Here is a 22,828-nt window from a genome sequence, read left to right on the forward strand (position 1 = left end):
CACATAGATAGACCCAAAGCAGAAGGAGGGCAAAATCCAAAGTAGAGTGGGGGGACTGTAGGGGGACATTGCAAGAGCCAAGATAAGGCCTGTTAACCTCAAACTGCTCTTTTCTTATCCAGACCCTTGCAATTAAATGGTGTTTTATGGAGTCTATAGGTTGTGGTGTACGTTAATCAATGTCACCGTATGCACCTTTTTGCAGCTAATTAGGTTAGGCAGCAGCTTTGGGTTTTATCCAATGTCAGTCCTACATAGAGTAGGCCAGTTGAAATGAATGGGACTTAAGTTAGACTAACATTGGAGATAACCCTGTGTGTCCAATTAAAGGAGAGATGAAGTCACCCTTTGGAGCTTGCTTCTAAGGGACTGAGCACCACACAGTATTGCCTTTCAATTTCATAAGGTCTTTCAGAGTTCAGCACCTTTGAAAACCATGCCATTCATTCAAATCAATGGATATGTTGATTTTTGTATAGCTGGACTAATTGTGCAGTACACATTGTTGTTCCCTGGGAAAATGGTGGGTTTGCTTCCCCCACCCGACTTCTTTGTGTGACGCAAGGAAATCTGTTAATAATTTCTTGACAATTGCTAATTGCACAGCCATACTGTGGTTTTAGGGGGCATTTTTTGAGGTGGTTTAAAATGTTAAACTAACCAGTTTCTATTTATTCTCTGTGAAAGTAGCTTCCACGTTACATAAATCTACTTGACAGGGGCAGAAACTTTACTGAATTCAAAACCTCTCATATGAGCAGAGATTAGTGGAATTTTCCCTCTGGTTGTTACTCACTTGATCTCTTAAATTGGCAAAGCATTCCATTTGTTCTAAATGGCTCTTTAGCGCTTAATCTTTGAACTCCAGTGAGTGACTTTTAATCACTTCCAAATTGAATGTTAAAACATGCTCAGAGCTGTGGTTCTGCAACCAAGTACTTATGTAAATTGAAGGTTGCCTGGTAATTTTAAGTCATTTCTCACTGTGTCGAATAATTAAAACTAATTGGAGCACTTAATGTTTTGTTTGTTTTTGGAGCACTGTCAAGTAGGATTTTGGAATGCTTGAGCAGCTTAGAAGCAAGCTGGACTATAGTTACATTGCAACAGAAAAAAGAATAACAACAACACTTTTTTATATAAGGCCCAAGGTTAAGGGAGGATTTTTAATAAAGTAGCTTACAGGTTAGCCATACAGAGCTTGGTACTGGTCATTCACAGAAACAAATACGACGCTTAATGTGTATAACGAAAGTTGCTTGTGTTCCATTTTTAATAAACTAATAGGAGAATGCATAGGCCAGCCTTCCCTAACCTGGCACCCTCCAGACTCCAACTCTCTTCATCCCCAGCAAGCATGGCCTAGACATGCTGGCTGGGGATTGTAGGAGTTGTCATCCAACACATAGGCCATGGAATATTGCTTACATATAGAAGCATTTCACACATGCTTACATGTCACACTTAGTGACTTGCAGCAGAGCGTGGGCACTGGCTTCTTTGAAAAAGACAGGTTTTAAGGCAGGGGCTTTGAACGTCATTCAGCATAAGGGCTGAATTCCATGTTGGAGAAGCTCTTGGGGGCTGCATTCCAGTGGTGGGCAGGGCTGAAGGCAACAGGGGTGGGGCAAATGCCAAAAATACCAGCATATTGTAGTTTAAAGTTTTTACTGCCATTAACTAACCCTTAGTGGCATTTCAACCTTATAGAAGGGGGGGCACAAAATCTGGGAAACTAAATTATCAGTCGTTGGAGGAAAGCGGGGGCAGGGAAAGGGTGTGTGGCCATATGGGGAATGTCGGAGGGCCAGATTGAGACCCCATGCAGGCCAGATTTGGGCCCTGAGCTTGAGGTTCCACGCCCCTCTTTTAAGAGGATACTAAACCATTTTCTAAGGGCGGTGGTGGCTTAGTGGTTAAGACGCTGAACTGCAGACCGGAAGGTCAGCAGGACAGCAGTTCAAGACCCGAGTGCCGCGTGATGGAGTGAGCTCCCATCTTCAGTCCCGGCTCCTGCCAACCTAGCAGTTCGAAAGCAAGAAATTGCAAGTAGATAAATAGGTACCGCTTCGGCAGGAAAGGTAACAGCGTTCCGTGCATCTCGGTGTTCAGTCATGCCGGCCACATGACCACGGAAGTGTCTTCGGACAGCGCTGGCTCTTCGGCTTAGAAATGGAGATGAGCACCACCCCCTAGAGACGGACACGACTGGGTGGGGACACCTTTACCTTTACCTTTAAACCATTTTCTGCAATGGTAGATATTTGATGGTTCTTTCACACATACAAGTCATCACTCTACATTGTAATCATCAAGTGATGAACATGCATGGGTGAATAATGGAAAAGGCCATCTCTTACCTAGTAGGAATTGCAGAAGGACCCCTCAGAAACAGCCATTTTGGCCTGGCCACCTTTCTGAAGAGATGTTACTAGCCACTTCTTCCGCTGATGTGGCGCCCCAGAGGGAGGCTGCGCTGGAGAGCCCCACCGGCTGCTCTCTCGCTGTGGCAAATGCAACTGTGGGAGAGTGGCTGGCAGGAGTCTCAGGAGTACCTCCTAGGGGCAGCAGCAGGCAGGGAGTGGTGTAGTTCGCTGCTTCTCCTGCTCGACCACCTGAGGGAGGGGCTTCACCAGACCTCATGGGAGAGCCGGTCCTGACAAATACAGATAATAAAACATAGTGTGTGTGTGTGTGTGTGTGTGTGTGTGTGTAACACAAAGATGAAGGGGAATGGATGAAAAGCCCTGGGATAATAGAAAGGTTTTCAGCTGGTGCTCAAATGACATCAAGGTTGGTGCCAGGTGAACCTCTCTGGGGAAGGCATTCTATAGCCAGGGTGCCACCACTGAAAACATCCCTTCTCCATTAGCCTGCTGCACCTTACTTGCATGGGTACCTAGAGAAGGGGCTCGGAAGAAGATTTAAAGGTCCCAAGCCATGAAGGGCTTTAAAAGTCAAAACCAGCACTTCGAATTGGGTCCAGAATTGGACTGGTAGCCAGTGAAGTTGGCAGAGCACTAGCATGGTATGCTTGTACCACCCAGTCCCAGTTGGCAATCTTGCTGCTGCATTCTGAACTAAGATTTCTAGACCATGCTCAAAGGCTGAGCTACCTACAGCTTACTGCAGTAGTTCAAACATAATTAGAAAAGAAAAAGGAAATCACAGCAGTGGCTTTTCTGGGTTTCTTTTGACTTGGTACATGAAAAATATTTTACTTTCTTAATGAGGTGATTCTTTCCCAATGGCTATTCTGCTTGGCACTTAGATTATTACATGGTTGTTCATTAGCGGAATGCAAGGACAGGATGGTTAATGTGTCTCAGTGTTTATTTATCCCTTTTTGATGGTTTACAATGAAAACAACTAGTCTTACAAAGGACCCACATATGCATTTTTCCCAGCATTGAACATCTTGCCTTAATTCATATTACAATTTTAGCATGGAGAAACAGGAGTTGCTCTGATCTACATTACAATTAGCAGGGCTGGGTGGGAATAAAGGTAGTGTGCACTGATCTTCCATTCCCTGGACTGCCCTCGTGCATGCTAAAGGGATAGGAGAAAGGAGAAACAGTGCTCTGGTGAGGGACTGATGAGAATATCTCTGTACACAGATGCTGTGCTTGCATGGGGAAAGATCATAGCCTTAGCTTTTAAGGCCTGTATGAATTATATTTTTCCTTCTAAGAAGCATGCCTTTTTATCTGGCCTGTCTGCATCATGAAAAACACTGCATCACACCCCAACCACCTCTTCAATATACCCATTTTCTTTCTCCTTTGGTCCATGAGCCTTACATGCACAATAAAGAACTGGTTTATTTTTTAAAATGGGGGTGCAGGGGGAGAGGAATCAACAAGTGTCCTGAGAGCAAGGCCCAGACTGAACACCACCCATGTGCTGTGACCTTGACTAGTTGAAAGGTTAAACAAGTGAATGGATTAGACCTCTCCTCTCAGAGTACCAGCAGTATTTCCTAGGATGCCTTAAAAAAAGAAAAGAATGGAACACATGCCTAGCATTAGTTCAGTGCGGGTTTTTTTCTTTTCTTCTCTTCCAGTTTGTTGAAGTTGAAGGACAGATCACATCTTTAGTTGATCTGTACCCATCCTTCCTAAGGAAGGGTTACCGACGGGAAATCTTCATCGCTATAATATGTTTCTTCAGCTATCTTCTAGGACTAACTATGGTGACTGAAGTAAGTAAGACTGGCAGCTTTGTTTTGCTTTGTTTTTCAACATGAATCCATTCCGTGGGGTCAAATTGCACAATACAAGAGGGAGGGACCATAGTTTAGTGGTAGAGCACATGCATGGCATGGGGAAGGTCTCAGGTTCAGGTCCTGGCATCTCCAATTAAAAAGATCTAGTGACATGAAAAATCTCCTCTCCCTGAGACCCTGAGGAGCTCCTGCCAACCACAGCAGACAGTACTGGGCTAGATGGACAAATAGTCAGGTTCTTCAAAGGATTACTGTGCAAAAACAAGTGAGAGAACCCCTGTGCGTAAACCCTCTGTTCCTTTGAATTCACCACGTGCTGCTAATGGAGGGCCATGTCACTTTAAGCTTAGTAGTGTCCCTTTTATCCAGCATTGTATTTCCCCAAAGCTATTGGTCTAAAAGACACTGTACTCCAGTCTAAAAGGAATTGTATTCTATTGTGCTGTAGATATAGATGAAGCAAAGTTAGTCAGCTGTAAAACATGCTGGAAGTTATGTCCAGATTGCAATCTTTCTCATATTTAAAGTTTGATAGCAGAGTCTTCTAGAAGATCAGTATTGTGCATGAAAAAAGTCATGCTGAGAGGGAGAAATATGTCAACCCATACATTAGGAAGTTCCTTGGTGAGCTTTCTTATATTGGTCTCATTATAGCCATTTCTGTTGAAGACCAATTGTTTTCTTTCATCATATTTCTATACATTCTCATCCTAAAATGCCATCCTGTAGGAAGCAAATACTTTATAGCATTTGAGTAGATTAAGCTGAGTGGCTTAATTTTGGTCAATCACCGTCTCTTTCAAAATGCCTTTTATATAAGAAATGAGTGCAGGTTCTGGAGAGAACAACAGTGTGTATTTACAACTTCCAAGACTTGATTGGCAGTTATATTTGTTCGTGGGTAATTTTCTGCAGAGTTATTCATAGCTGAGAAGGATAGTGATGAAGGTCAGCTTGCTTTTCACACTTTTTGTGTGTGTGATCATGGTGGTTGTGTATTAATAGCACTCATCTGATGATACATCTGATGAAATGGACAGTGTCCATGAAAGCTTATGCCATAATAAAATTGTTAGTTTTTTAGATGTCATGGGACTCTTTGTTGTTGTTTTTATAGCACTCTTTTTTAACTTGTCTCTTTTTCAGGGTGGCATGTATGTGTTTCAACTCTTTGACTACTATGCAGCTAGTGGTGTATGCCTTTTGTGGGTTGCATTCTTTGAATGCATTGCTGTAGCCTGGGTTTATGGTGAGTAAATTTTCATGTTTAAGAAAACTACAGGGCCTTCCAAGAGGACACTCCTGGGGACCAGCCCAGTGGCCAGGAGTGGGGGATAGGGGAGGGAGGGAGAGCTAGAGTATGGGCCAAAGCGGCAAGGACTGTTTTCCTTACGTTGCTTGCCGAGACCCAGGGATTCATCCAGGAGCTTTAGACTGCGATTATTTTTAAATTGTTTTTAGATATTTTGTAAGCCACTTTGTTAAAAGCAGAATGTAAATCTATGAGATAAATAGTGGCTGTATGTGAATAGTTCCCTCCAAAGGGTGGAGGCTACTGGAAATCTAGTTTGAGTGTTGCCCAATCTCACTCTATAGGCTGTTACCTTCCAGAAACAATACCCTTTCTGGATTAAGAGATGATCAATCCTAGACTCCTCTATATAAGGACACAGCATTCCAGTACATATATCTAATCGCAGTGAAACCCTAATGAATTAGCGGGAGATCAAACATGGCAACACAGGAACCTACAGCCCAGAAGAACACAAAAGTGAATGTCACTTGCTAGCTTTTCCCCATTCATGTGATATAGCTAGAAGGCTGGACACCGCACATGAGTGCAGTTCCAAGCCAGCTTCGCTAAGCAATGTTACAAGATGACAGATGCACGACATCCCATTTATTTCTGAACAGGTAGAGGGACGTAGCTAGTGAACAGGAAAGTTACAATTATCCTAAATTAGGAGAGCAGACTTGATTTTTCTACATAGAAAGTTAGTCTAGATCCCAGCCTTAAAATAGGGAGTTTGTACTCCACAGTAGTAATTGTGAGAGCTGCTGAGCTAAACTGGGCGGGTGGCAAGTTTTTGGAACATTTTCGTAGCTGTCTGAAAGTACACCCTCTCTTTAAGCAGCTTTTCGGGGGGGGGCATTTGAAAGGATAGGAAAGCTGGTGGCAAGTGAATACAGCCCCATTGTCTCAGCCACTGGGCCAATATTCCCCTTTGCCACACTGCTCTGCGGCAGTGAAACCAGTCAGCCTGGAGATACCTTGGAAAGCACATGTGTGTGTGATCTGAGTGCAGATGTTGTCTGTGCCCGTTCTGATACAATTGCAACTGGATTGGAGTTTCAGAGGGAGGGCACTGTGGCTTTGTTAGCTTCCACTGATACCACCATGTAGCCGAATCCGATTTGGTTTGTGGCTCTGTGATGTCATCACTTTTACTATGTAACCTCTGATTAGCTGCATCACATAGTGGTGGAGAAAGAAGCCCTTTAAAAAAAAAATTGCCCAAAGCAGATTGGGGGAAATAATAGCATAGAACATAGTGTAAAAAAGTGAAAAGTGTGGGTTTTTCGGGCTGTTTTTCACTCCCTCAAACACACTTTGCACTGCATGCGGACTAATAAAGTACTCTTCCCTTGTGCTTGAACTCTAGGCGCTGAAAATTTTTACGATGCCATTGAAGATATGATTGGTTACAGGCCTGGGCCCTGGATGAAATGGAGCTGGATTCTAATCACACCGATTCTCTGCGTGGTGGGTATTGAAACATCTTGGCTAAAGCATGGCTTAGCACCTTCTGTAGGCTTAGCTATTTTGCTGCTTCTTTTCTCCAAAAATGGCTTCATGAACTGAGCAACGAGATTAAATATGTGTATCTGTAATGTGTGAGCACATTCCTCCAGGCTTACAAGATCTTCACTGGCTACCAGGTTGTGTGTAGATCCAAATCAAAAGGCTGTTCTAAAGCCCCAAATTGCCTGGGGCATCTAAAAGATCACTGTCTCCCACATGATCCTGCCTGCCAATTAAGAGTCTTCAGAGGCCTTTCTCTGGGCCACCCTCCTTTTTGAAGTAAAGGAGCTTTTCTCTCTTGGTGCCTAAATTATGAAACTCCATCCCCAGAAATGCTTGCCTGGTGTTCATTATCTTTTTGGAACCAGGCAAAGTCTGTCCTGTTCTCAATAGGGATGTACAAGCACCCCATTGCTAACCCCAAAAGGGTGTGAGCTTTTGCAAGCGCTCAGTTCAAGCACTTTCAAAAGGCTCACATGTGTGTACTTGCAAAGTGCTCTGCCACCCTTCCCCTATCCCAAGAGCTTAACTTTCAGGACATAGGAAGGCAGAGGCGGCAGCGTGTGTTCTCCAGGCCCCAGTGCAGGTTTGTTTTCATGCTGGAGATGGGACGTGGCCTTAGGGAGGCCTGCTTCCTGGCAGAAATAATGTGAATAGCATCATTCTCGCACCCAGGATTCTGGGGCTGGTAGTTCTAGTCCCATTCCCCAGTGCGAAAACACAGCCTGCCAGGGCCTGTGTAGAGGTTGCTGCTTTCCTGTGCTTCAAGGGTAAGCTGATAAGCCCTTGGGAAGGTCGAAGCTGGGGAACCAGTAAGGCAAGCAGGCTGCAGGCAAGGCCTGGCTCATGAGAATTCAAATGGAGCCCTTGCTTTTGTGAGCATCTTCATTTGAATTCACACAGCACCCCTAGATGCTTTTAGTGGTAGTTGAGATCCTAGAAATGGTTGGTTGTTTTTATCATCTTTTCTGCTGGCTGTGCTGTTTTTATTTTTGCACTGTTTCAGTGGAGGGCCGTAAGCAAACATTGTTAAAGGTATCATAATGTGAACAGCCTGAGGGCCAGTGTTTGCAGTTGGACTAGGTTGCAAACCTATGCATAGTTGTTGTTGTTCAGTCGTTCAGTCGTGTCCGACTCTTCGTGACCCCATGGACCATAGCACGCCAGGCCTTCCTGTCCTGCGCTCTCTCCCGGAGTGTGCTGAAGTTCATATTCATTGCATCGGTGATGCTATCTAGCCATCTCATCCTCTGCCGTCCCCTTCTCCTTTTGCCTTCAGTCTTTCCCAGCATCAGGGTCTTTTCCAGAGAGTTTTCTCTTCACATTAGGTGGCCAAAATATTTGAGCTTCAGCTTCAGTATCTGTCCTTCCAATGAGCACTCAGGGTTGATTTCCTTTAGGATGGACTGATTTGACCTCCTTGCAGTCCAGGGGACTCGTAAGAGTCTTCTCCAGCACCACAGTTCGAAAGCATCAATTCTTCGGCGCTCAGCCTACCTTATAGTCCAGCTCTCACAGCCATACATTACTACTGGGAAAACCATAGCTTTGATTAGACGGACCTTTGTTGGCAAGGTGATGTCTCTGCTTCTTACTATGCTGTCTAGGTTTGCCATAGCTTTCCTCCCCAGGAGCAAGTGTCTTTTAATTGCATGGCTACAGTCACCGTCTGCGGTGATCTTGGAGCCCAAGAAAGTAAAATCTGTCACTGCTTCCATTTCTTCCCCTTCTATATGCCAGGAAGTGATGGGGCCAGATGCCATGATCTTCGTTTTTTTAATGTTGAGTTTCAAACCATCTTTTGCACTCTCCTCTTTCACCCTCAACAAGAGGCTCTTGAGATCCTCTTCGCTTTCTGCCATTAGGGTGGTATCGTCTGCATATCGGAGGTTGTTGATAATTCTCCCAGCAATCTTAATTCCGACCTGTGATTCATCCAACCCGGCGTTTCTCATGATGTACTCTGCATATAAGTTAAATAAGCAGGGTGACAATATGCAGCCTTGTCGTACTCCTTTCCCAATTTTGAACCACTCGGTTGTTCCATGTCTGGTTCTTACTGTTGCTTCTTGACCCTCATACAGGTTTCTCAGGAGACAGGTAAGGTGGTCTGGTACTCCCATCACTTTAAGAATTTGCCAGAGTTTGTTGTGATCCACACAATCAAAGGCTTTAGCGTAGTCAATGAAGCAGAAATAGACGTTTTTCTGGAATTCTCTTGCTTTCTCCATGATCCAGTGAATGTTGGCGATTGGATCTCTAGTTCCTCTGCCTCTTCGAAACCCAGCTTGTACTTCCGGTAGTTCTCGGTTCGCATACTGCTGAAGCCTAGCTTGTAGAATTTTAAGCATCACCTTGCTGGCATGTGAAATGAGCGCAATTGTGCGGTAGTTTGAACACTCTTTGGCGTTGCCCTTCTTTGGAATTGGAATGTAAACTGACCTTTTCCAGTCTTGCGGCCATTGTTGAGTGTTCCAAATTTGTTGACATATTGAATGCAGCACTTTAACAGCATCACCTTTTAGGATTTTAAATAGCTCGGCTGGAATACTGTCATCTCCGCTAGCTTTGTTGTTACTAATGCTTCCTAAGGCCCACTTGACTTCACTCTCGAGGATGTCCGGCTCAAGTTCAGTGACCGCACTATCATGGCTATCAGGGACATTAAGTTCTTTCCTGTATAGTTCTTCTGTGTATTCTTGCCACCTCTTCTTAATCTCATCTGCTTCTGTTAGGTCCCTGCCTTCTTTGTCCTTTATCATGCCCGTCTTTGCACAAAACGTTCCCTTGAGATCTCCGATTTTCTTGAAGAGATCTCTAGTCTTTCCCATTCTGTTGTTTTCCTCGATTTCTTTGCATTGTTCATTTAAGAAGGCCTTCTTGTCTCTCCTTGCTATTCTCTGGAACTCTGCATTCAGGTGGATATATCTTCCCCTTTCTCCCTTGTTTTTCGCTTCCCTTCTTTCCTCAGCTACTTGTAAAGCCTCCTCAGACAGCCACTTGGCTTTCTTGCATTTCTTTTTCTTTGGGATGGATTGAGTTGCTGCCTCCTGAACAGTGTTACGGACCTCTGTCCATAGTTCCTCAGGCACTCTGTCTATCAGGTCTAATACCTTATATCTATTCCTCACCTCCACTGTATATTCATCAGGGATATGATTTAGGTCATACCTGAATGGTTTAGTGGTTTTCCCGATGTTCTTCAATTTAAGCCGAAATTTTGCAACAAGAAGCTCATGATCTGAGCCACAGTCATCTCCAGGTCTTGTTTTGACTGACTGTATAGAGCTTCTCCATCTTTGGCTGCAAAGGACATAATCAATCTGATTTCGATATTGACCATCTAGTGATGTCCATGTGTAGAGTCGCCTCTTGTGCTGTTGGAAAAGAGTGTTTGCTATGATCAGCGTGTTCTCTTGGCAAAACTCTATTAGCTTTTGTCCTGCTTCATTTTGTACACCAAGGCCATGCCCGCCTGTTATCCCGGTGATTTCTTGACTTCCTACTTTAGCCTTCCAATCCCCTATCATGAAGAGGACATCTTTTTTTGGTGTTAGTTCTAGAAGGTGTTGTAGGTCTTCATAGAACCCATCAACCTCAGCTTCTTCGGCCTCAGTGGTTGGGGCATAGACTTGAATTACTGTGATGTTGAATGGTTTGCCTTGGATTCGTACTGAGATCATTCTATCGTTTTTAAGATTGTACCCCAGTACTGCTTTTCCCACCCTTTTGTTGACTATGAGTGCTACTCCATTTCTTCTAAGGGATTCTTGCCCACAGTAGTAGATATGATGGTCACCTGAATTAAATTCGCCCATGCCTGTCCATTTTAGTTCGCTGATTCCCACAATGTCGATGTTCAATCTTGCCATCTCATGTTTGACCACCTCCAGCTTACCTTGATTCATTGATCTGACATTCCAGGTTCCTAAACAATATTGTTCTTTACAGCATCGGATTTTCTTTTCACCACCAGACACATCCACAGCTGAGTGTCCTTTCGGCTTTGGCCCAACCGCTTCACTCTTTCTGGCGCTACTTGGAAATACCCTCTGCTCTTCCCTATGCTATTCTCTGCATAGTTACCCAGAAGCAAAGCCCCATTGAACACAGTGGGACTCACCTCTTGAGAAAATATGCATAGGATTGTGTGGCATGTGACATGATGCAAAAGTGGAAGCACTGGAAGTTAGGTTTTCACAATTTATTCCACATCATCGCTGTTTGCAGTGGCTACAACAAAAGGCAACACTTTTTTTACTTGAATGGGAGAAAAACCTGGAGAACAAAACTGGAGTACCTCCTGCTGGTTTAAAGTTTTCACAGCGTAATTCTCAGAAAGTCTCTAGGCTTGCATAATAGAGAAGTTCTACACTGTATGAATATGCACACATTTATCTCTACCAGTGTGGCTTGAGGGGCAGAGGAAGTGGTACGGGGGTGTACAGAATTGAAAGGATGAAATGAGATCTGGTTTGTTCAATCCAAAAAGGGCTTATATATTAGAAGGTGGAGAAAGCTCTGGTTCAATAGCTCCAAACCTTAAAAATTCAGTTCTGTCTCATTCCACAACCTCTTGTACACACACCGTGGGGGGGCGGGGGGAGAGAGAGAGACTCTGTGCAGATTTAGGTAGGTGAAAGGTGCAAAGTACACCAAAAATTCAACTCTAGGAGAAATTATCTATAGTCAACTTCAATTTTCTTTTTGTAAATTGTACACTGATACTGTAAATACATGCAGTAAATAGTTTGCGAAAGTAATCTAACATGAATTGAAGCTGTCCTTTTCTTGTTTTGTTTTGTTCCCTTTCCTTTCCTTTCCTGGCACAGGGGTGCTTTATCTTTTCTTTGGTCAAATATACACCACTGACCTACAACAAGGTGTACATATACCCTGAATGGGCAATCGGCCTGGGCTGGATTCTTGCCCTCTCTTCTATGATCTGCATCCCTTTGGTTATGGTCATCCGCATTATACAGTCAGATGGCTCTCTGCTTGAGGTATGTAAAAAAAACAACCATGAAGCCTGGAAATGCTTAAGAATAATCACTGGTTTGCACTGGCTGTTTTCCTGGCCTGAACTTCAGTGATTTGCTGCAGGCACCGAGGTTCTTCCACTGCACATGTGGGGTTCCTACACCTGAAAAAGATGTTTCAAGGGATGAGGCTATTTCACAGGCACAGTGTATATTTCAGATAATTCACAAGGCCCTGAAACTGGATGTAGGTGAGTTCCTCTGTTGAGCAGAATAAGGTTCAGTGCCATTAAACAAGATATGTCATTGGCCATTTTTATTATATTCTGGAGAAGATTGCTGGTGCACAATAAATTCAGTAACTGGACAGTTGGAAACCTGCCATAATGAGGTGAAGTTAGAAATCCAAGTGATAGGAAACAAACAGAGGAACTTAGCTATAAAGGCCTTTATCCCAGGTGATTCTTCTAAGTCAGTAGATCTCATCTTTTCAGATCTGGGAGCACTCTTGTCCCAAACACGCTTTTTAATTTTTATCATATATTTGGATGGTGGTAGTGCTACTGTCGCAAGCCACCTTAAGTCAGGCTGCAGTCCAGTTTTGGTTCCTGATCCATTAGTTGGACCAATGTTCTAAGCAACAGACAAGTGTAGTCTGCTTACCTCTTACCCTATTTCTTAAAATGGCTTCTGATGCAACACTGTCTTCCGGTGTGGAGATACCCAGGTACGAAATACATGAGTGCAATACATAGAAAGTGTGCAAGCATTTAGTATCTTAGCATCAAAATGCAAAGGAACAATAACTAGGCAAGGATATAGGGTTCCCATCTGCATGTATTTCTAAAAGGGCCAGAGGCGAATATTCCACCTATTTACCCTTTATTATAGATCCAGCACATATTTATCTTGCACTATGGTCTCTCTGCCTGAGTACAAATAATTTCAATGGAAGCTGTCCTTAGTCTAACTGTTGTACTTCTGCCATGCACTGAAAACTTGGTTATTCAGGCAGGCATTTGGGGTGGGTTTGGGTATTTTTAAATAATGTATTAATGTGTAATTTTTACTGTTTTAAATTGTACCATTGTACATCACGCACAGTGGCCGGGTAACCGGCCAGGTGGGCGATTAAGAAAATCAATCAATCCATCAATCCTATACAGCATGGTTCTGATAATCAGATTTCAAGTTTTCCGTGTCTACCAGTAGAATAAAGATATGAAAGACCCACAGGTCCAAGTGCCCCCAGCCACTGTGTTTCAGTGGGTGGCTACTCGTGAAGAGGCTTTTTCTGAGGTAGCCCCAAGCGTGTGAAATGCCCTCCCCAGAAAGGTCTGCCTGGTGCCTACTGTGCTGACTTTTCGGCACCAGGCAAATACCTTTCTATTCTCCCAGGCTACTTGCGTTATTTGCAATATGTTTAAGGCTGCATTGAAAATCATCTTCTCCATGTTTTTCACTGCTCAGTTATTTACCTCTGGAATGCTAAATGTCTGTTCCTGCGTTTAAAAACAATACTTTTTAATGTTTTATTGTGTGGTTTTTATTTTTGCTTTTGCTGTGTACGTTGCCCTGAGAACTTCTGCTATAGGGTGACTCATAAATTGAAGGAATTAGGGAACAATCCTATGGGGATGGCCATAAGCCTCCGAACGTGGAGGCTTACGCCCATCCAAAGCGGTGCAGGAGGCACAGCCTCAGAGATCCTCACCTTCGCGCTCCTCCCACTCTGTATTTTCGCTAGACAGGCTTTTTTGCCTGTCTAGCTGAAGCATGGGGGAGGGAAGGAGGCTGAAGGGGCCTGGGGATACGGTGTGAGCTGTCCCCTCCCCTCCCACCGGCACACCCCCTTTCTCTTCCCTCCGAGGTTGCTTTTGCTACCTCAAAGAGGCAGCTGGTGCAGTTCTCTCTGCACCAGCTACAAGGGGGAGGAGTGTTTGGACTCCTGGTCCGAGGTCGGAGCGCTATCTCTGGCCTCGGATCCAGGAATCTGAACTATCCAGTGGTCCCCCAGATTCTGCCTAGGGGCCATAGAATTGCTCTGCCCGTTAATAAATAAATGAAGGTCCCCATGTAGCATGTGCAGTCTTTTCCCTCCATCCATCCCTCGTTCCCATGAGTCCGCTGCACACAAGAGCTGATCATCCCTGCTGTGTTACGTGCTATGTAGAAGGAGCTGAGTGCATCTGGTGCCGTGCTGAGTTAGAGGGCCACCTAGTGGAAAACTTACTCATCAGCACCTTTGAGTCAAGGAAAGCTTACTTGGGTTAACCTTTCCTGGGAGCCGTTCTTCTGAGTCTCCTTGTTCTTTACGTATTACGCTGTCTTCCAGGAATGAAATCGGCTTTCTGTTCCCAGCCCACCAGCAGTCTTGTGGGCAGTAAGTGGGCTGTGGGCTCAAGCCAGGACCCCTTAGTGGTTGGATAGGTCTCTTGATAATGATCCTGCCTCAACTGGTCATGTGAACAAACATTTGTTTGTGATCAGAAGTATGACTACGTTATAAGAGCCATGCTGGATCTAACCAAAGTCCCAGCTAGTTCCTCATAATAGCCAACCAGATGGACATGAGGGTAATGGCCGGCTCCTGCTGTTGTTCCTCAACAACTGGTATTCGGAGGCATGCTGCCTCTGTTCCTGGAGGTAGTGTATGGTAAACATGATTAGTAGCCATTGACAGCTTCATCATGAATTTATCTAATCCCCTTTTAAAGCTATCCAAGTTGGCAACCATCATCCCACCCTGAGGAAGTGAATTCTGTAGTTTAGTTATGCACTTTGATCATTTTGGTTTCCCTTTTCAAAACTTTTTCTAACTCTATGGTAGCCTTTTTGAGACACAGTGACCAGAACTGCATACAGTTTATCCACGTTTGGTCACACTGTAGATTAATTGGTGCAGCTTGGTAATTTTAGACCCTGGCCTTAATGGTCTTGGGGGGCCCTTTAAACAACCATGTACATTACTTCTGTTGTGAAGTACACAATTCATATTTCTGCCCCCTGCCCCCCACATTCCGTGCTTTACATGTTTCTACAGTCCCAATATGTTAGAGCAAAAGCAGACAAAAGACAGTTTGCCAGTCCCGATAAAAGCAACATTATATGAGCATGTGCAATTTCACATTCTGTATGCCCTTAAATCATGGCACCATCATGACTGCAGGAATAAAATGGATTTTTTCCCCTGCTGGTAAAACACATTTACTATGGAATAAGCAAAGTTTTGTTCTAGAAAAGGATAATATATATTTTAAAGTAGACATAATAAAATGAGCACTTGTAATGCCCAGTTGGCCTCCCCAGACTATAATATGATTTTTAAAATATTAAAGTATTAAGAAAGAAAGCCTTTTCCTGCTGCCCTCATCATCTGCTGTTCTGTGGGAGGTCATTTGGGGTGGGTGGAGCTGAACTTTGGGCTCTAGGCCCAACCCTGGCTGCACCACTGAATAGATTTGTGGCAAAGCATCACAGTATTGGCTGTTTTACCATCGATCCCTTTCCTAAGGATTTCTTGCATGGAAAATACCTTTTTCACAGCTGCTGCGCAGTAGTTCAATACTTCCATTGAACTGTCCACCAAGACCCTCCAAATCTCTTTCCTGGTCAGACACTGCCAGCTCACGCCCCAACAGTATATATCTGAAGGCTAGGATTACTTGCAGCAATGTGCAGTATGAATGTAACCAAATTCCCTCAATGCTTCCTCTGACCCCCATGTATCTTATTTTCTCTCTAGAGAGTGAAGGCAGTGGCGGCCCCCCGTGAGATTACTCGGTGGAACAAAGAAACAGAGAGTGCTGCCCCATTCTGCCCTCCTGGAATGGCCAACGGTGAACTGATCAAGCCAACTCATATCATCGTGGAGACAATGATGTGAGCTCTCTCTATGAGAGGAAGATGCCTGCTTTAAAACTGCCGTTTACTAACCATAGAATCTCTCATAGGACCAGGTTTACAGAGCTTTATATTTGCACTAGGATTTATTTTTATTTCTCACAGAGAAAGTTATTTTTTGTGTGTTTGGTTTTTATTTTTTAATATTTTGTAAAGTAAATCACAGCGGATGCCTCTTGCTCTATTTAGAGGCAGAGCTTTCATATCAGACTAGGCACACTGCAGGAATTTACTATTCCCCCCCCCACACACACACACACAACGTATCTAACTAACTCCTATTCATAATAACACTGTACCACTTTGAGTTGATTTTCTTGCCAGCAATACACACAGGCAGCAATCCTATGCACACCTACTTGGAAATATGCTCCATTGAACACAGTGGGAGTTGCTTCTGAGTAAATATATATAGGATTGCACTGACATATACATATATAAATATATGCATATATGAGTCTCAGATTTCTTTAGGTGCTGGTGTGGTTGGGAACAGGGTAAAACAAAAACCTAGAAAAAGCAAACCTCTCATTGGAGAAATTAGCTTTTTTAAAATGCATATGTTATTTTAAGAAACTTCCTCTGGTTGAAGTAGGGAGAATTAAAACAGGAAAGGGTACATGCTTTTATGTTTGCTCTGGTCCATGTGAGAATATATTTGTGTGTATAATTGGAAAAGCTGCAATATGGGTTAGGTAGGGATTAGGAGCAGTTTGGAACCGAGGGAACAATCCAAGCAACAGCCATTTCTGAGTACAGTGCTTGTGTGAACGGTCTGTAAGAGAGAGGCGGAATCATGCTTGCTTGCGAGACATAGATAGTACCCTCTCAGGGGCAGGCTGGGGGCTACTCCCTTCATCAAAGGAATCCTCTCCTAAGTAGATGCTGTGTCTAATAGGGTAACATGAGAAGAGTTTATATGTAGACAGTCATGAGTACAGTTGAGTTGATCTACTGTTGACACTGTAGAAGGGTTTCTCTGAGAAGCAGCATGTGCCTGAACCCTTCTTACATTACACTGAAACATGAGAGTGACTTGACAGATCACTCAAGTGACTGAGCAGCATAATGTAGGAAGTGGTCCACTTTTCATGGGCTGTACTCAACAAATGAACTGCTTTTTGACTTGAATTTTCTTAGAATATTAAGCTGAAGTCAAAGAGCATATATAAATGCTGCATTTACAGGGATGCTGCAAAAGTGCTGTGCAATTCTGAAGTTTGTTTAAAATCACAAATTTGCCAACATTTATCGTTATCAGGACACAAAAAGGAGTGTTGGGCTTGTATCGTAAAAGTCAAATAAGTTGCATATCGATCAGTTCAGAGTCAGACACTGGCCACTAGAACCACTGCCGGTGAAGCTTCTGCTGCAGGAATATTCGGAAGGCATTCAGATGAGAGAGAGAGAGAGACGCAGTATATAGACTTAGCTCCTGAACTTCGCAGGCATAAGCAGAGTCATCATATGTATCAGTCTGAGATGAGGAAGCATAAGGAGATGAAGTCAGCTACAAAAGGCTTTTTAGTTTGGATGAGGCTTGAAACACCTGAACAAGATTTTCATCGGCCAACTAAATATTAAGAACTTTCCCGCTTTCTTCAGATACAAGGATTTGCTTCTGGAAAACTCACCTCAAATTCAACCAAGCCCTGGTTTTTATTATCCTCCACATTTGGTGTTGCATAAAGACTCTAGCCCCTTCCATATGGGCATTGATCTTTGGGGGAATGCCCCCTTTTAAGTTATTATTGGCAGTAAATATAATACGGGCAGGATTACAAGCCAGAAATGGCAGCAAAGCCTTTACCTATATAATTATAGCCAGTTTAGTCTGTCAGTGACAGATATTGTAGTTTAAACTGGAACCTAGCCAGTATTTAAAAACATTCCTAAATGCATTAAAAACACACACCTTAAACTACGTGTGACCTACGCTCTCAATGGCCACTGCACATTGGTTATGCACATGCTTGCTCAGAGTCATGTTAGTTTTTATATAAAATGGAAAGAACAACTTTAAATAAAAAAGGACCAAAGCGCAGCTATTTCAAGTGTCTTGTATAGCTAATGTTTTTTTGTAGGTGGAGTCTGTGATTTATTTTTTGTGAGGGAAAGGAGATTTCAGTAAACGCAAGTGGCTGAGGTCAGGATGCTTTCATTTTCCAGTTACCATCCTATTATGAGAGCTCTAAATCAAATACTTCCAGAATATATGATGACTACATGGCGTCATCATCAAATCCTGCCCCTTTAGAAATGGTTATCTTCTTGCTGTATAACGGTCCGTGAAAAGATTAATCAGGAAAAAGTAAGAAAGCCAAGGGGAAGCTATGATCTTCCTTAAATTCTGTGAGGCCTGGAAGGCACCTCTAGCCCAACTCCATTGCTATCCAATGAGGGATTCTCATTTAACTCAGTGAATCACAGGTCAGACTTTCAGTCACTCATATACTGAAAGGCAATGATGAGTTAGGTCAGAGGCTGTTTAACTGTTAATTCCCTTGACTTTCCTGGTGCATATTACACTAAAGACGGTGTAATATTTTGTTAAAGAAATGAGTTCAGGATTTCAAGAGCAGCCGCTGAGCCAGATGAAGCTATCAACTGGGGGGATACTCTTAAGCACGTATTGTGGGAGGATGAATTTCCAGAACAAACCAGAAGGAATTAGTCCTGCATCGTTAACAGTTCCAGCTAAAGAAAAACAGTACCCAGCCCATTTTGAGGCTAAGCTGTGCCATTTGAATCAGTTACTTCCACACTGAGGTGAAAGAGGGTTTTTTTTAAAAAAGGCATGTACAGAGTGACCTTAAAACAGGGGTGGATAACTTGTAGACCAAAACTTCTGGGACACCACTCCCAGGATCCCTCACCATGCTATGCTGCTAGGGCTGGTGGGAGCTGAAGGCTAAAACATCTGGAGGGGCACAAGTTGCCCACCCCTGCCTTAATAGGTATTCTCGCTGATTAGTTTAACAGAAAGAAGTAAAGCCTAGATTACATTATCATTTAACACAACAAGACTCAGTCCATCATGCCTAGGTTTTCTGTTGCAAAGAGCACATGTCCACATCACAAAACTTCTGATTAATGGAATGTGGTAAATCTGAATGTCAACAGTAGATTCTGCCAAATGAAAGGGAAAGGGGTGGGGGTGGGTAGGGGAAAGTTGTAAACAACTGTTTGTATTTTCTACTTATTTATGATTGCAAAAATACTGATTTTTTTCTAATTTACTTTGTAGAACTTTGCGGCCTATTTTATCTGTCATTTGTAACTAAAGTTAAATATTCAGTATTGTGACTAACCGTTGGTGAACTGGTTTGGAGATGGGGAGATGTGGGGTGTGGGAGGGTGGAATAGCCTAAATGTTTGTTCAAAGAAATAATCGCATTTCCAAAAAGGGCTGGCGGGGGGCAGGGGAGAGAATGAGAGTGTAACTTTAATGGTTTGTGGATTCTGCAAAGTGGCATGTTCTGTAAACTGTGTTCTGGATTTCAATGAAGTCCAGAAATGTTATGATAGGAACAAGGAATGCATGCTAATGCCCAGTTAAAATCAGTTGGGCATACATGTTTCTGCACTCTGCAGCCAGCATTTTCAGATCTCATTCTGGCCAAAGCAGATTCTGGAGTTATCTAGAAACTTGTGTCCTTCTCTTAATGAAATCTTCCAAACTGTCAACATCTATTCATCATTAGCCATGATCGTATTAGTTGGTATTGCTTAGCTACAGCATAACCAATAGTACTGCACCTACTTCCCAAATTATTTCCTGGCTCCAAATCTGGTACAACTGAACCCACAAGGCAAAAGAGGACTCAGAGTACCGATCCTGTGAGTACCGACTGACAACCTGGACCATTTGTTATTTGAGCAGCAACAGCTGGGCAACTGTTGAGGCAGGCCTGGAGAGAAGCGAAGTAGCTGGTGAAGCTTTGGTTTGCATAAAGAATATTTCACCAGGTGGGGGTGTTTACACTGTGATCCTAACCATGTTTACCTGGAAGTTAAGTACCATCACATTCAGTGGGGCGTGCTTCTGAGGAAACATGCATAGGTCTGCATAATATTTCCTACTCCCAATTTTTACCAGGAAACAATTTAAAGAAGCAAGAATGTTTTCACAGCTTGCTTTAGCGGGAGAACTTGAACTCAAAGCTTTTAATTAACAACCCCTTTCCAACTGTAGCCTTTAAGTCTATGGTTGCTACATGCTAAAGACCTAATAAAAATCAAATGTGATTTCCATGCTGTACTGAGTAAAGCATGTTGGCTGATGAAACTGGTGAGAAGATCAATCATGCTTTCAAAGACAATCATATCCCCACTGAGGCATCACTTCTATTTAATATTTTCTATTAATACTGAATCAACCCCAAATCAAAAGTAGCTTTTCTTCTCTACAGGAAAAGATAGGGAAGAAAACACTTTATATATATTCTGAAGCTGAGCTACCTTGTCTTGCTTGATTTTTCCAAGAACTGCGCAGTAGCATAAAAGGATTGGGCAAATTGTCCTATAGGAGAGACTGAAACTCAGATGCCATCTGATTGGACTGGAGGCAAGTTGGAACGAAGTCCAGGTTGAAATCCAGGAACACCCCTGCTCTAGCAACACAATTGGCCAAATATTCAGTTCAGACAGCAGTCTGTGAACCTTCCTAAAATCTGGCCAGAGCTAAATGGGTAGAATTCGAAGCCTTGCATTAAGGAGTATTGATCATCAGTGGCAGCAAGGAGAGTTTTGAAGTCACCGGGACACGACCTCTGCAGTCTTCTATTTGTCTGCTTAAGTCCAGAGTGCAAGTCCTAATTGTACCAATCACTTGGCAGGAAGAATGTAATTTTAGACCAGCACGTGCTGGTTTTACAGTTCCATCTGTGACCAGGCATTAGTGTATTCCACCTGTCTCTAACTCCTTACTCCCATTTAAAACTTCTGACAGCTTTAGTCTGCAATTCAGCTAAGCCAAAGTACCTTGATTTAAGCCAGTTATGCCTCACTGACTCCAGTGGTACCAACTCCACACAAGTCCAGGCAGGTCCTGTAGCATAAATGAAGTTGTGGATCTGGCTGTTTACTGAAAGGTAGAACCACCCCCGCCCCCAACATACAATGTGGCCATTCACTTTGCTTGCCAATCCCGGGAATTCTGTTGAGACCTTTAGGACTAGATCTGAAAATTAGGATTACGAAACAATTTAGTTTTTTAGAAGAGAAACACAACATCTTTATAGAACAAAATGTGGGAAAAGAAAAAAATTCTCTCTCCTATTTTCTAAAAACATGCATGTTTACCTCTCCAAGTTCCAAGATGTACTTTACCTCTACCTACTTAGAAGAGGTTTGGCTCAAAGATTTCACCAGCAACATAGGCCGGCAGCCTAAACATGTTTACTTGCAAGTAAGACACATCAGGTTCAATGGAACTGACTTTCTAGTAAGTATGTTTTAGGACTGCAGCCTTAACCTTGTTTTGCTGGGGACAGGAGCAGAGATGGGGGTGGAGGGACTCTTCTAGCTCAGATAGGTTTGGAAGCAAGATGGCGCGCAAGATGCAGCTGACTTTGGACAGCCAGACAAGTTAGTTTAAAAGCGCTCTCTGGAGAAGCGGTATGCCTGATGAGCTCCCAAGTGACCAACTAATGATCAGCTGCAGGAAAGCATTGGAGAAGTTGACATTTCAGCAGCACTGACTGTGCCTGTGTGAGTGTGCGAGAGAGACCTACTTTAAGAGAGAAGAAGTTTGGATGGTAGGGAGCCAAAGGGCTGCCTGAGATTGTTGATCAGCATGTCTCCTCACCCACCCCAGGCAGTCAGTACAATGCTCTGATACATTCACTGTTGTAATAGGACATTGTTGTGTTGTTGCTGTATTGTGCTGTTGCAGTTTTGAAAGGAATGCAGTTCCAGGGGCTTTATGGTTATAAAATGAGACCTCTTTATTCTACTGAAAACAGTGAGCATTTTTGAATTATTATTTAAATTCACAGTTGTGACTACTGTTTGTAATGAGTAGGCACATGGATTTAAGAGGGCACCAAATTGTCCTCCTTTTAAAAATGATTTTTAAAGTAATTTTTTAAAAGACATTTTAAAACCTGTTTGTCATCCTTATTGTTTCAGACAGGATTATTTGTATAGGAATAAGGACCTGGAGTGTTCTTCAGCCCTGAAAATTAGTTTTTTTGTGTATAAAGTAAATGTTTGTATTTTGCAGTTTTATGTGTTTTGCTTTTTAGATAAAGAAAATGTATATTGATATTTTAAAGTCAGTTTTGCTTTTTTAGATGAGTTTGTAATCATCACAAACGGAAAACAATAAAAATAAAAACCTTTCCTTTATAAAGTGAACAAACCTTTGTTATTTCTTTGCTTCTGATGAATTACCACATGTACCTTCACTTGAATGCTATTACAACTGTATAAGTAAAGCTTGGGTGTCCTTCCACTGAGTGCTGTTCTGTTGAGCTTCCATAAATTATGAACTAGATTTCTGCAGCATCCCACATCTTTAAAACCAACATGTGAGCCCACTTGCTCCAACCTATGATTTAGGCGTGTCATACTGTTTATAATACCTTGATCCTAACTTACATAAAGTAGCGTTTTAGAGTTCGGTATAACTTTCTTCCAAGAACGTGTGCACCAGGATAAGAACATAAGAAGAGCTGTGCTGCATCAGACCAGAGGCCTATCTGTCCCAACATACTGCCTCTGGTACTGGAGGTATCAGGATGGGGGTATTTGCAATGTGCAAAGTGCTATCATCAGTTATTGCTTTTTCTTTTTTTTTCCCTGGGAGGGCTTCTGCGTCTTTTAGGGCACAATCCTATTGAGATAGACGGTCGCCTCCAACTTCCTCTGAGGTCGGAGGTGACCGCCTATCCAATGCAGGGTGGCCGAAGC

The 22,828-nt window shown here is 43.0% G+C and overlaps 1 protein-coding gene across 4 annotated transcripts in view; it reads left to right on the top strand.

Moving 5' to 3' along the window:
- SLC6A6 (solute carrier family 6 member 6) overlaps positions 1-22,271 on the top strand; it is a 73,937-nt gene extending 51,666 nt beyond the window's left edge. For 2 of the 4 annotated variants that reach the window (XM_084840217.1, XM_084840216.1), the window contains 6 exons: positions 4,067-4,204; positions 5,375-5,477; positions 6,892-6,992; positions 11,864-12,034; positions 15,756-15,892; positions 17,175-22,263. In XM_084840217.1, the coding sequence (XP_084696343.1) occupies positions 4,067-4,204; positions 5,375-5,477; positions 6,892-6,992; positions 11,864-12,034; positions 15,756-15,892; positions 17,175-17,259 (735 nt within the window). In that variant the 3' untranslated portion in view covers positions 17,260-22,263. Of the gene's footprint in view, positions 1-4,066; positions 4,205-5,374; positions 5,478-6,891; positions 6,993-11,863; positions 12,035-15,755; positions 16,470-17,174 lie in introns of those variants that run through there. The other 2 variants (XM_084840218.1, XM_084840215.1) reach the window with 2 other exon arrangements.
- The last annotated feature ends 557 nt before the right edge of the window (positions 22,272-22,828 follow it).

The sequence above is a fragment of the Heloderma suspectum genome, chromosome 2, assembly GCF_057233095.1.
Source record: "Heloderma suspectum isolate Gila_16-S chromosome 2, 16-S_ref, whole genome shotgun sequence".
Taxonomy (NCBI): domain Eukaryota; kingdom Metazoa; phylum Chordata; class Lepidosauria; order Squamata; family Helodermatidae; genus Heloderma; species Heloderma suspectum.